The sequence below is a fragment of the Borostomias antarcticus genome (assembly GCF_949987555.1).
Source record: "Borostomias antarcticus genome assembly, chromosome: 22".
NCBI classification, from domain to species: Eukaryota; Metazoa; Chordata; class Actinopteri; order Stomiiformes; family Stomiidae; genus Borostomias; species Borostomias antarcticus.
Window position 1 is genome coordinate 8,524,590 of NC_140255.1, and position 12,500 is coordinate 8,537,089.

General features: G+C 51.3%; 2 protein-coding genes across 6 annotated transcripts in view; one reads left to right on the forward strand and one right to left on the reverse strand.

The window, feature by feature from the left end:
* acbd4 (acyl-CoA binding domain containing 4) overlaps positions 1-2,390 on the forward strand; it is a 13,438-nt gene extending 11,048 nt beyond the window's left edge. For 4 of the 5 annotated variants that reach the window (XM_084456690.1, XM_084456689.1, XM_084456692.1 and 1 more), the window contains 3 exons: positions 92-327; positions 887-952; positions 1,531-2,390. In XM_084456690.1, the coding sequence (XP_084312816.1) occupies positions 92-327; positions 887-952; positions 1,531-1,659 (431 nt within the window). In that variant the 3' untranslated portion in view covers positions 1,660-2,390. The remainder of the gene's footprint in view (positions 1-91; positions 328-886; positions 953-1,530) is intronic. The other variant, XM_084456691.1, reaches the window with a different exon arrangement.
* A 1,428-nt stretch (positions 2,391-3,818) lies between these two features.
* Positions 3,819-12,500, reverse strand: part of LOC311323731 (rho GTPase-activating protein 23-like) — a gene marked incomplete at both ends in the record, with an annotated part of 32,216 nt that continues 23,534 nt past the window's right edge. Inside the window, 19 exon segments of the mRNA XM_084456029.1 lie at positions 3,819-4,436; positions 4,656-4,853; positions 5,062-5,093; positions 5,983-6,076; positions 6,329-6,373; positions 6,527-6,652; positions 7,139-7,228; positions 7,342-7,415; positions 7,515-7,593; positions 7,705-7,857; positions 8,582-8,694; positions 8,803-8,906; positions 9,125-9,186; positions 9,505-9,825; positions 10,284-10,421; positions 10,538-10,577; positions 11,202-11,310; positions 11,647-11,832; positions 12,159-12,500. The exon segment at positions 12,159-12,500 is cut by the window's right edge and continues 338 nt beyond it. Coding sequence (XP_084312155.1) covers positions 3,819-4,436; positions 4,656-4,853; positions 5,062-5,093; positions 5,983-6,076; positions 6,329-6,373; positions 6,527-6,652; positions 7,139-7,228; positions 7,342-7,415; positions 7,515-7,593; positions 7,705-7,857; positions 8,582-8,694; positions 8,803-8,906; positions 9,125-9,186; positions 9,505-9,825; positions 10,284-10,421; positions 10,538-10,577; positions 11,202-11,310; positions 11,647-11,832; positions 12,159-12,500 — 2,924 coding nt within the window.

Here is a 12,500-nt window from a genome sequence, read left to right on the forward strand (position 1 = left end):
TTTTAAGCTATTCATATAGACCACTGTGCTTTTAATTTTTCTATTGTCAAATAAACTAAACTAAAAACACACCCCTGTCCTGTCTCCCTAGGGGGCGTTCCCCCGGACAGCCCCAGACCAGCAGGCCGGGGTGCGGGGCGGGGGCCAGGGTCCGGAGGAGGAGGGGGAGGAGCCGGAGGAGGAGGAGGGGGAGGGGACGGCGGGCCGGACAGGCCGCAGGACACCCAGGTGCAGCAGCAGATCGTGCTGGCTCTACGGAGGCTCAGAGAGGACATGCGGAGCGTGATGGACAGGCTGGAGGTGGTGGAGCGGCTGAGCGCAGCACACGTAAGACCCCTCATCCCCAGGGTTAAAACACTGACTGGACCCCTCATCCCCAGGGTTAAAACACTGACTGGACCCCTCATCCCCAGGGTTAAAACACTGACTGGACCCCTCATCCCCAGGGTTAAAACACTGACTGGTCCCTCATCCCCAGGGTTAAAACACTGACTGGACCCCTCATCCCCAGGGTTAAAACACTGACTGGACCCCTCATCCCCAGGGTTAAAACACTGACTGGACCCCTCATCCCCAGGGTTAAAACACTGACTGGACCCCTCATCCCCAGGGTTAAAACACTGACTGGACCCATCATCCCCAGATTTAAAACACTGACTGGACCCCTCATCCCCATGGTTAAAACACTGACTGGTCCCTCATCCCCAGGGTTAAAACACTGACTGGACTGTGGTTGGAAGGATTTTGGAAGGATTTTACAGTATGTCTACAATATACTCCTGTGAGGTTTTTTTAGGCGTATTTTCTCGCGGTTCTTTGTGTCACTCTCGATTCCCGCGACGCCCTTGAATGGAGCGAATGTAACCCGCTGGTGTTTCTTCTCCAGGCCCAGAGTCCAGACTGGAGGCCCTGCAGACACTGCGCTGCCTCAAACTCAGACTCCGACTCCGAGGTAAGACTGTAGAGCCTAATGATCTGTGGTGTATAATGATCTGTGGTGATCGATACATACTGTACATGGTACTGTACATACCCGAGGAAAGATCAGCACACTGAAGACCTAAGGGTCGAAACGTTGCTTTTTTCAAATAAAGTGAAGCGGGAGATATCAGTGTGCGGATCTCTCCTCTCTCCTCACGTATGTACTCTCAGATCCAGCACCTGGCCTACTAAGGTTGGATGTGCACACAGCTCTTTTGCCTTTTGACTGTACACCTGTACATGGTTCAGATGTGGTGGGGGGGGGGGGGCGCTTCTCACGGCTTACACTCTTATCGCCAAACTACTGGCATACCCACTGCCCAAAGAAATTAAGGGACTACACACACACACGCAAGCACTTAAATCATCAATCATCATCAATCTGTATTGCTTACATTGTGTGATTTGAGAACAAAATGACATGAGGTCAGTGGAAACCAAAATCATTAACCCATTGAGGGCTGGATGTGATGATTAAGTGTCGTCTTTGTTGAGCAGTGTGTAGACTTCCCAGCTCACTGTCTTACTCACTCAACATTCTCCCCTCAGGAGGAGAAGTGGTGGCCGTTCGACGTGTCGGGTCGGACGGTGCTGCTGTTGCTCCTGTGGCCGTTTGTAGCTCAGGGATTAGTGGTTCTGCTGAGGAGAACACAGAGGAAGAACCATGCCCCCGTGTGAGGCCAGCCTCACACCCACCCACCCCTCCCAGAGGAAGAACCGTGCCCCTGTGTTAAACTCTGGAGGACAAGAGGCTCATTCACGTCTATCTGAGCAGACTGAAGAGAATCCACATCCCAATCTGCAGGGCGTTTGCTCAGGAGAAGCATGGCCGTCGTTCTCTGGCGAGGGAGGACAGTCGTCTTTTCATCACGACTGGAGAAATGGAATGAGATGTGCCCTGTTAGCCTCAGGACCTGTATGAAATAAGTCCTTATAAGGTCCCCTCACTAACACTAATCGTATGAAGGAAGTCCTTATAAGGTCCCCTCACTAACACTTAATTAACCATGATTGAAATGATAGGGTAAGATTCACGATTTCACAAAATCACGTGAGAGTGAGCACTTTTCACACTGATTGGTTTCATTTGGGGCACAGGATGTAATGATGCACTTACTGTTATTCGTTGTTTGAGCGTGAGAGAGCCATTGACTTTGTATGGAGAGTGGATATGGCCAAATGCACCGTTGGTGTATCAACTGTCGAAAGCACTAATCTCACTAGACTGAACTATGGGGCTTTAGTTTAGAGAGATTAATTGTGGAAGTTTCTCTGAATGAGCTGTATGTGAATATTGCAATTTCATGTTGATGGATGGCCAATTCTGTATCTTGAAAGAATACTATTTTCAAAGCTACTGGCATATGAACAACCATCTGTATAGAAGCATAATCTCAAATAAAATAAAATTAAAACTACCATGGTGGTCCGGAAAGCAAGATTGTGAAGTGAGTCAGCACATTCACATTAAAGCTACAGTACAATACTGACAGGGCATTGTTGCTGGTTTATGAACAAAGAATGAAGAACAAGTCAATTTCAAAACAAATAATTTAATATATTATGTATAATATATACACAGGTTAACTTAACAAGGCTTTGTACAACTGTTACAAAATTGGTCCACGCACAATCACCCACGTACATATAATACATGCACAAGGGCACAGACAGACACAGGAAACTCTAAATATGACAGATCATGGGATTGGGTCAGAGGACAAATGTTGGTTGTAGTACAGTTCGATTCACCACTATGTTGCTTTTCTCCCAACATATAACCGTGTTTCATATGCACCAGTACGGGGGGGATAATATCAAAATGCAAATAAGAAAAAAAAAACACTCAGGTAAGACTTGAGGGTTTGGGGATTTGAGGAAGTTATTTGGGAGGGGTGGACCGAGGTATCTCCAAACCACTTCAACTGCTCCCACAACAATACTGATCCTTGTAATGCTGATATCAAGCGAAGTGCATTTGTGCGGCGCCACGCGAGGACACTAAGTGCCCGGTTCCTTTTATCCAGCCTTCCTTGGCTGCCCGCGTACAGTATCTCCATACTGATATGGTACAATGGCCCCAATTGTCGAGATTAGTTTTGGCATGACTTAAAATGCAGCTGTCATAGCAGCTGCAGTAGACTTGTGTGCTACACTTGGAGGCTTTGCATAACGCTTTTGATATATTACTAACCCCAAAGGTACGGTAGCATGCGGTTTTAATTTGCGTTGTTCGAGGAAGCTTTGGCATAACGCCCCACCAGAGTGAAGATGTCCAGAAAGACTCGTGGAGGAGTGAAACTATGCAAATGCATGTGTTCAACCCTGAGGGGTCACTATACTGAACGCTGGTCCGCAGCAGAGCCTGGGAAGAGGTTGGTGAAAGGACGAGAGGGCAGTGCTAGTTTACAGAGATGCTAACGTCAGCTAACAAGCGACCTCGTGGCCCTCTGCTGAGGGTGGAGGGTGACAGAAGAGGCTAGGCCCTGGGTGTTATCTCAGAAGTCTTTAAAAGCATTGCCAGATCCTGGCATGTACAAAAATAGTGTAGTATGGTCCCTTTTTACGAAAAGATTTGTTTTTAGGTCTACCATCACTGACACTGATATGACCAAAGAGAACGCCAGCAACACCCGCATCGATCCATCGCTCAACATAAATACCGAAGAAGTTCGGGAGATGTCTGATATCTTTATACTATCTAAGACACAACACCGTCTTAGAAAACGACCCAAGGATAAGCGAATTTGTTTTGCACCGTGCTTGGAAACGGGTTAATATTTGCAATGGGAAGCGTCCTTGTGAGCAAAGGGCTCGTGCTCTTCTGACCGGCCGTCCTAAACCACCACAGTGTGACGGCGCCAGGCTTTCCTCTTGTCTCGCGCCCCCAGGGTTGTTCGCCGTAGGGCCGCAGCGGAGGAGGAGGAGCCTTGATCCGTCCACCCCGAAGAGGAGGAAGCGAGCAGGGCGGGCTCTAGGACCAGGCGAGGTGGGGTGGGGTCCAGAGCCAGCCGCGAGCTCTCCCGAACCGGGGCGGGGCCGACGACCAAGCCCTGGGGGACCCCGACACAGACCGCCGCCGCTGCCGACCTCCGCGCCTCCAGCCTCTCTCCTTCCCTCCTGCCTCTCGCCCCGTCCTCGACCGCCCCCCCGCCCGCTTCCAGCTCCAGGTTCATGGACACGGCCCGCGCCCGCCCCGCCCTGGTCTTCCGGCAGCGCAGAGGCAGCTGCTGGGCCTGTTGGCAGGTCTGCTGGAGCCCCGGGGCGCGGCTGGGGCTGGGCGGCCTGGAGGACGGGGAGAGCCAGGAGGGGAAGATGGAGCGCGCTTTGGCCAGGCTCGGGAGCTTCGGGAGGGGGGAGACGGCGGGGGGGGCCTCGGGGGGGCTCGGCTGGGTGGTGGCGGCGCCGGCGGCGGGGGGGTGATAGTGGGAGTAGAGGAAACTGTTGGGGCGAGGCTGGGGGGCGGGTTTGGTGGACAACCCGCTCTCCATCCGTCCCCTGTTCTCCCAGGAGGCCCTCCCTCCCTTCCCTCGTCCCTCCTCCTCCTCCAGCCCGGCTCCTCTGACGAAGGACTGCTTCACCTCCTTCTTCCTGTTCTCTTTCCCTCCCTCTGTTCCCTCCCTTTTCTCTGGTCGAGGAGGGTCCGTGCCCCCTCCTCCCCCGATCGCCTCCTCCTCCTCGCCCTGTCCCTTCTCTCCTCCTCCGACGCCGTAGTTGCTTGATTTGATTGGCTCGTGCTCAGAGTCCTCGTCAGTGCTGCTGCCCACCAGGCGGACGCTGGGGCATTTCTTGCGTTTCCGGGTGACGGCGTTGATGATGGACAGTGGAAGGAAGTCTCTGGCGTTCAGGTCCCTCTTGGCGTCCCACGAGGCCTAAAACACAGTTCTCAGGTCAGATGGGGGCAGTGACTGACTAGTCTGTAGATCACTCAGACCTCACAATCATGAGATCCAGACCTGTTTCACATCTTTTGAGATTCCCCCCCCCCAGCAACACAGAAGATAGACTTATTGTAAATTTGAAAATTCAAAATAATATACTGAACATTGCTTGTAGGTTCTAGGTAGTAGTAGTGCTTACCTTTGACTTAATTGAATCGCTGGTGGTGGAATCTACATGGTAGGAGACAGGAAAGATTTGATTAAAAAAGTGAAGGTGATCATGGGATTTGTAGGCAAAAACAGATTGGGGTAGCATTGGGGGTAAGTTATGGCACACACAAATGATGTCCAAACACACAGACAACTAACTACATAAGAATATGTTAACTAACTTGCCCGGTAAAATAAAGGTTTAAAAAAAACTGGTAACACCACAGAGAGAGAAACGGATAGAGGCGAGTCCTCAAGATCAAGGTTGGAAGTTAGAGGCAGAGTAGACTCTAACAAAAGCACACACAGAACACACACACACACACACACACACACACACACACACAAGAAGGTAGTCCTGCTCCTACCGAAGCGGTTGATCCACAGGCTGAGCTACAGTAGGATAGGACAGAGAGAAAGCGTGAAAGTATGTTTACACAAGGAGAGAGAGAGCAAAAGCATAGACTAGACGTCCAGAAAACAGCCAAGTCACCAGACAGAAAACTCTTCTGAATGGCATCACTGAAAGCATGTGGTAGAACAAGGTCATCTAATTCTCCTATGGAAAACTGCATTAAAAAACTATAATATATAGAGAGAGGAAGAGCTGAGATTGATCCTCTGAAGTATTGAGAAGGACATAGGACATCCCTGATATCATATCACATCAAATGACATCCCTGATATATCATATTATATCACATCATATGACATCCCTGATACGGAGTGAGAGAACACAATATTGTATGACATCACATAGTTCCTTTTTGGATGTGTGTGTGTGTGTGTGTGTCCGGATGGGGATGTGTGTCCTTGCACAAAATGGCAGCAAAAATGATCCAAGTCATCTGCCTACTCAGTCTTATCTGAGAGCATATGCAGGGGTTCCCCGGGTCCAGTGACCCCTCACCTGAAATATCCCCGGGCATTCCGGCCCTCCCGATGTTGGACAGCAGGTGGTCGATATTGGGAACCGGCTGCATGTCCTTGTTGTCCACTGGGGTCTACACACACACACACACACACACACGCAGGCAGGCAGAAAGAAAGAAAGAAAGAAAGAAAGAAAGAAAGAAAGAAAGAAAGAAAGAGAACGAACGAACGAACGAAAGAAAGAAAGAAAAAAAAAAGAAAAAAGGTGTTACCCAAATATATCAGTGGAACAAAAAATGTTTGATGAACAATCTCAGTAATGCTTGACTGTTAGTAATGGTAAAATGGTAAAGGGTTTGTTTTGTTGCCGTGTGATACCGCACCTTTCCGTCCTTATCCAGATCTCCATCGCTGAAGAACCAGTCGTACTGGGAAAAACGGAGAACGGCAATAAAGAGATGTGATCGTTGCATGTTCGACAAGTTCTCGTCATTACAGTATGTTCAGAGTGAAGACTGCTATTATTGACCACATTGAGAGAGTGTGTGTTGTCTTGAGGGCTAGGGCCTCGCTGTTCTTACATGCAGGATTAGTGTCTCGATGATCTTGTATCGGTCGGGCATGTGGGTGACCATGTCGGTCATGTTGTCATCTGACGTTCGCACCAGAGTGGGACCAAACACCAGAGCCAGGTTTCTAGGCTCCATCTAAAGGGAGGAAGAGAGACAGAGAGAGAGACAGAGAGAGGGGGAGAGAAAGAGGGAGAGAGAGCGGAGAGAGAGATATCAAGATGGAGAGAGAGATATCATGAGAGGGAAAGAGACATCGAGAGAGTGGAGAGAGAAAGAGATATCGAGAGGGAGAGAGAGAGGGAGGGAGGAAGAGATGTAGAGAGAGGGAGAGAGATATCGAGAGATGGAGAGAGTAAGAGATCGAGAGAGGGAGAGAGTGGGAGAGAGAAAGAGGTATAGAGAGGGAGAGAGAGTGGGAGAGAGTAAGAGATATTGAGAGAGAGAGAGTGGGAGAGAGTAAGAGATATTGAGAGAGAGAGAGAGTGGGAGAGAGAAAGAGGTATTGAGAGAAGGAGAGAGAGATATTGAGAGAGGGGAGAAATAAAATTATAATATTGTTCATGATGGGCGGAAGGAAGTTGTACTATAAAACGTGTGTAGTAGTAGAAGAGGCCTACGTACTTTATTTTTGTCCGAGTTATCTGCTACCGTCTTCAGATGGCCCACCAGGAACTTGAGGGTGTGGTGGTAGTGGTCGGGCAGATCATGAATCTGATAGAGAAGTAGAAAGGGTGTTGGAATCGGGGCAGAGATGGAGGGATGGTGCTATACAAGCCCAGGTTCATATTTCAAACTAGCAGATTCTTGCTACATACTGTACATACCAGTTTCTTCATGGTCTTCAGTCTATCCTCTGCGTCTTCCAGCCGATTGGCATCAATGAAGTCATTGTACTTATCTGGTGATGAAAAGCTCAGAGATTAGCTCATACACACCGACACAAACATCAACGCATACTGTACACACACACACACACACGCGTTTGGTGGTGGCTCACCATCAGTGAACAGAGGTTCCGGAAGCTTCCTGAAGAAGGACTTGAGCAGGCTACTGATCACGTTCAAGTCCTGCCATCTCTGTTCGGGCGAGCAAGGGGAGCGAGAGGGTGGTTGAGATTCATAAAATATGTTTCATAGAACATAAGGCAGTTTCTCCTCTCTCTGCTTCTTACACACACTCACACACACCTCCTCGGTAACGTTGATCTCCATGCCCTTATTGAGCTGCTCCTGGAGGTTGGACACCAGGGCGTTGTTGCCCGGCACCCTGTAGATGCCCGTGTAGTCCAGACCCATGCTCTCCACCAGACCACAGCACATCTCCACGATCAGAGGCACGAACTGGACACAGGGAGACGGACAGACGTTACTAGTGAATGTGTGGAAGTAAATGTCACAGCCGGTCACTTCCTTTTCCAACAATGCACACCTTGGATTGATAATCCCCCTAACATGTACTCTGGCATGATAATCCCATATTCCTGCAGCCAAAGTGAGAGCGAACACTTTTGTGGACCTTGAGGGTCTTTATTGGCCACACAGGGAGAGACACAGGAAACACAACACACAAATACACGTCTTCAGGGGTCGCTGGTGGAAACTGTTCCCTGAAATTTCTCCCATCCAAGCCGTCCTCCTCCAGGGGCAGCCAGGAGCAGTGGGCAGCTATTGTTCATGGCGCCCGGAGACCAAGTCCAAGTGCTCAGTCCAGGTCTTGGTCAGGGACCGGACCAAAGAACATCTGTTCTTCTGCATGTTTTTGGTTCTTTGGGAGGGAACCCTTGCGAACAAGGGGAGAACATGCAAACTCTGAACAGAAAGGCCCGGAGACCTTCTTGCTGAGGCGACAGTACTAGATCCTGCGCCACCGTGCTGCACGTGGGTGATTTTGGGGTTCAGTGTCTCACTCAAGGACACATCGAACGCTCTACCTCCCAAACTACATGCTGCCCCTGTCCACGCCCAATCCACCTAGTTGGACACTTGTTGTTAAGATAATCTAAGATAAGATGAACTTTAATAATCCCTGGGGGGGGGGGGGGGGTCTACCTTGTTGGACACCCACCTTGTTGTTGAGAGCGGGCTGACAGTCTTCCAGTCGCGCTCCAAAGGCCTTGGGGCTCCCAGCCTTCTTAGCCTTCTTCATGATGTTAATCCCCCAGGGTGCCTTGCTCTCATCTGAGCACAGACCGACAGACAGACAGACTGTTACTCCACAGACCACGACTCTTCCCATGTTTTCTGTACTGTTCTGTAAAGGAAACTCAGTACGTTAAAGTTACTCACCAGTTTTGGAAGAGCGGTTCATGGAGGCGTTGTCCGTCTTGGCCAGGAGGAATGGCATCATACGGTGGGTCCTGGGAGAGGTGTCTGGCTTGTTGCCTGTTGGACTGTGAACAGAAAATATACAGTATTAATGGCAAGAGTACGAACAATTTGCACTGTATACCGCTAGGAGACAAAGACTTGTTCATGCGAGTATAGGATGTGGTCCTAGAAGTGACAGTATCAAATATAAACCTACCTACGTTAAATGTAATTATTGTAAGCCACTTTCTATAAAAGCATCTGCTAAATGACTGTAATGTAAATGAAATGTAAATGTCACCTCTGTTTTCTGTAGTCATTGAGCTTCTTGTTAATGAGGGCTTGCCTGGAGAAGCCCAGTTCCTGAAAAAGAAAAAAAGCAGACCTCAGTGAAGTGAGAGTTAACGTGGAAGAAAGTCCAAGTAAATCGCTCCTTGTGTGCCAGATGCTACCGACAGCTCGCTAGAGGGCAGGACTCGTTAGCGATACTTGAAAAGTGTGAATCTGTGGTCAGTGACCAATTAGAGGCCAAGTCAGCCTCTCTGCACAGCCCAATATCTGTGCGGACCAATCAGAATCCGTTTGAAAATTCTGACCGGATTCTCATTGGTGTCCACGGATATCATAGCTTGTTCCCAGAAGTTCTTGCCGTAGCGAGGGGGGTTCTGGGTACTCGCTGACCTCGCTGTCGGTCTTGCCGTTCTCCCGGATCACGCGGATCCAGGCCAGCATGTCGTCGCGGTCCTCGGTCTGGAGCAGGTACTCGCAGAAGTCCTGGGTGGTCAGCCTCAGAGTGTGCTTGCGCTTGGTCTCGCTGTAGGCGATGTCGATCAAGGAGCCGCGGATGCTGATTGGCGGATGCTCGTCCTGTGAGGTGGCGTGGCCGGGCCCCGCCCCCGCCCCGTGCAGGACGGCCTCGCGCTTGTCCTTGTAGAGGAAGAGCGAATGGCAGCGCAGCACCGAGAATACGCGCTTCCACGGACGCATGCCGCCGCCCACTTTCTGCAGGGGGGGGGGGAGATAGGAGGAGGGGGGGGGGCGTTGCTCAAACACTCAAATATATACCATACACTGTGTATGTGCTTGTGAGCATGTGTTCATGTCTACCCATTTAAGACTAAGTCAGTTTGTGTGTGTGTCTGTGTGTGTGTGTGTGTGTAGGTCTGTGTGTGTGTGTGTCTGCGTAGGTCTGTGTGTTTGTGTGTGTGTGTGTGTGTGTCTGCGTAGGTCTGTATGTGTGTGTGTATGTGTGTGTAGGTCGGTGTGTGTATGTGTGTGTGTGTATGCGTAGGTCGGTGTGCGTGTGTCGGTGTGTGTGTCGGTTTGTGTGTGTCTGCGTAGGTTGGTGTGCGTGCGTGTGTGTCGGTTTGTGTGTGTCTGCGTAGGTTGGTGTGCGTGCGTGTGTGTCGGTTTGTGTGTGTCTGCGTAGGTTGGTGCGCGTGCGTGTGTGTGTGTGTTACCTTTCCCTTCTCGGTGAGGATCTGTTTGTAGTGCAGCCACCCCTCCTTGCGGACGTCGCTGAAGGTGATGGTTCCCAGCTCCGAGGTGGAGTGACGTTTGGAACGTGCCTCCTCCGCTGCTCGCAAGCTCTCCAAAGACTGGAACACACACAGCCAATCAGAAAACACCTCTGGGAATAGAAACACCAACCAACCAATGATGGGAAACCACTGAGTCTCTGAGGAAAAGTCACGAATGAAGCCGGTTTACTCACCCCATCAGTGAAGAAGCTCTTTACTCTTTTTGGTAGACGCCTGCAAAGAAACGACACATTTTCAGTGTGCTGGTTGATTCCATACATGTCTAAGAATGAAGAGTCCTCACCCGGTACATAATAACTTCGCAAAGTCAATTTACCAAGTTAATCTTCACAAAAACTTAGGAGAACACATCTGTTCTCCTAGCAAAGCTGAAGACTATAGACCAACCAGGGGAACCCTAGACTCATAACTCAGTCTCGAAACACTGTGGCTCACTTTCAGTGGCGGAGATCTCGAAAGTCTGGTGTCGCGAGACTAGGGAACCCATACCACCCTCGTTCCCCCCAACGCCACGGTCAGCAGAGACTAGGGAACACATACCACCCTCATTCCCCCCAACGCCACGGTCAGCAGAGACTAGGGAACACATACCACCCTCATTCCCCCCAACGCCACGGTCAGCAGAGACTAGGGAACCCATACCACCCTCATTCCCCCCAACGCCACAGTCAGCAGAGACTAGGGAACCCATACCACCCTCATTCCCCCCAACGCCACGGTCAGCAGAGACTAGGGAACACATACCACCCTCATTTTCCCCCAGCGCCATGGTCAGCGGAGACTAGGGAACCCATACCACCCTCATTTTCCCCCAGCGCCATGGTCAGCGAAACTCACGAGAAGACGCGGCCCTCGTCCCTGAAGGTGTTGAGGCCCTCGTCACACGACTTGGAGCGTTCAGTGGTAATGGCCAGCAAGTACGAAGAACGGCGGCCCTTCACGCTGCCTGAAGAAAAATAAAGTAATAGAATTAAAACGAGGGAGAGACACAGAGAGAGAGAGAGAGAGAGAGACTGACAGACTGAAATGGCATAATTAAAATGGAGAAATGAAAGTGAGAGTACTAGTTCATAAGAGGGAATGAACAAAGAACAAATAACATAATAACATAATAATAACATGTGTTACTTGTATATGACAGGACTGGATCAGTGGATCCCATACAGGGTGTCAGAGCTGGGTTAGGACAGGGTGCGGGGGGTGGAAGGTCACGTGGTTTAGAGGGAGGAAGGGGGGGGGTGAGGGGATGAGGGTGTGAGTGTTGGGGGGGGGGAGAACTCACTGCAGTCCCGTGTGCGGAGCCTGACGGGGGGGGGGGAGTCGGAGGAGGAGGAGAGGGTGGGGGGAGCGTTACTAGACGCGAGGAGGGCGGGGGCGGGCACGGAGGGGCGCCGGGCGCCGGACGACACCACAGAGCAGGCGGGCACGTGGCGGGCACGCAGGTCAGCGCTAGGGCTGGTGGGCTCATCTGTTTAATGGGGAGGGGGGGGGGGGGGTTCAAAGGTCAAGGGTTGCGGAAATGGTAGAGAGAGTTTATACACAACGGCCGTGAATGTCGTTACGAAACAGCGAGCATTCACATATGTGAACACACACACTAGCACACACACACACACACACACACACACACGTGCGCTAGTGAAATGTGTGTGTGTTGGTTATTCTTTAGGACGCACATTCACATCCACACATGTAAACACACACACACACACACATACTGTACGCACACACACACACACACTTTAGCAGGCAGCAGCAGGAACCCAGGGAGGAGCGGAGAGAAGGGACACTGACCTATGAAGGGGATGGACGACAGGGAGTCGTGTGTGTGAGGGGGAGGAGCCAGGCTGCCGTTGGCCTTCCGTAGCCCCTCCCCTGACCCGGGACCCCCGGACACCGGAGGAGAGGGCGTCCCGGCGCGGGGGGAGTAGGGCGGCAGCGCGGGGGGCTCGGGCGAGTCCGCGGCGCCGGCGCCGTAACCGGGGTGTCGGATGGCGTGGACGGGGGTCCGGCGGCCCGAGGGGGGCTTCTGCCTCAGGACAACCACCGCCGCCTCCTCCAGGCCCGGCGTGGGCGAGGCCGCCTCCGAGACCGGCCCCGGCGCCTTGTCGTCGTCCGCGGAGGAGGAGGAGGAGG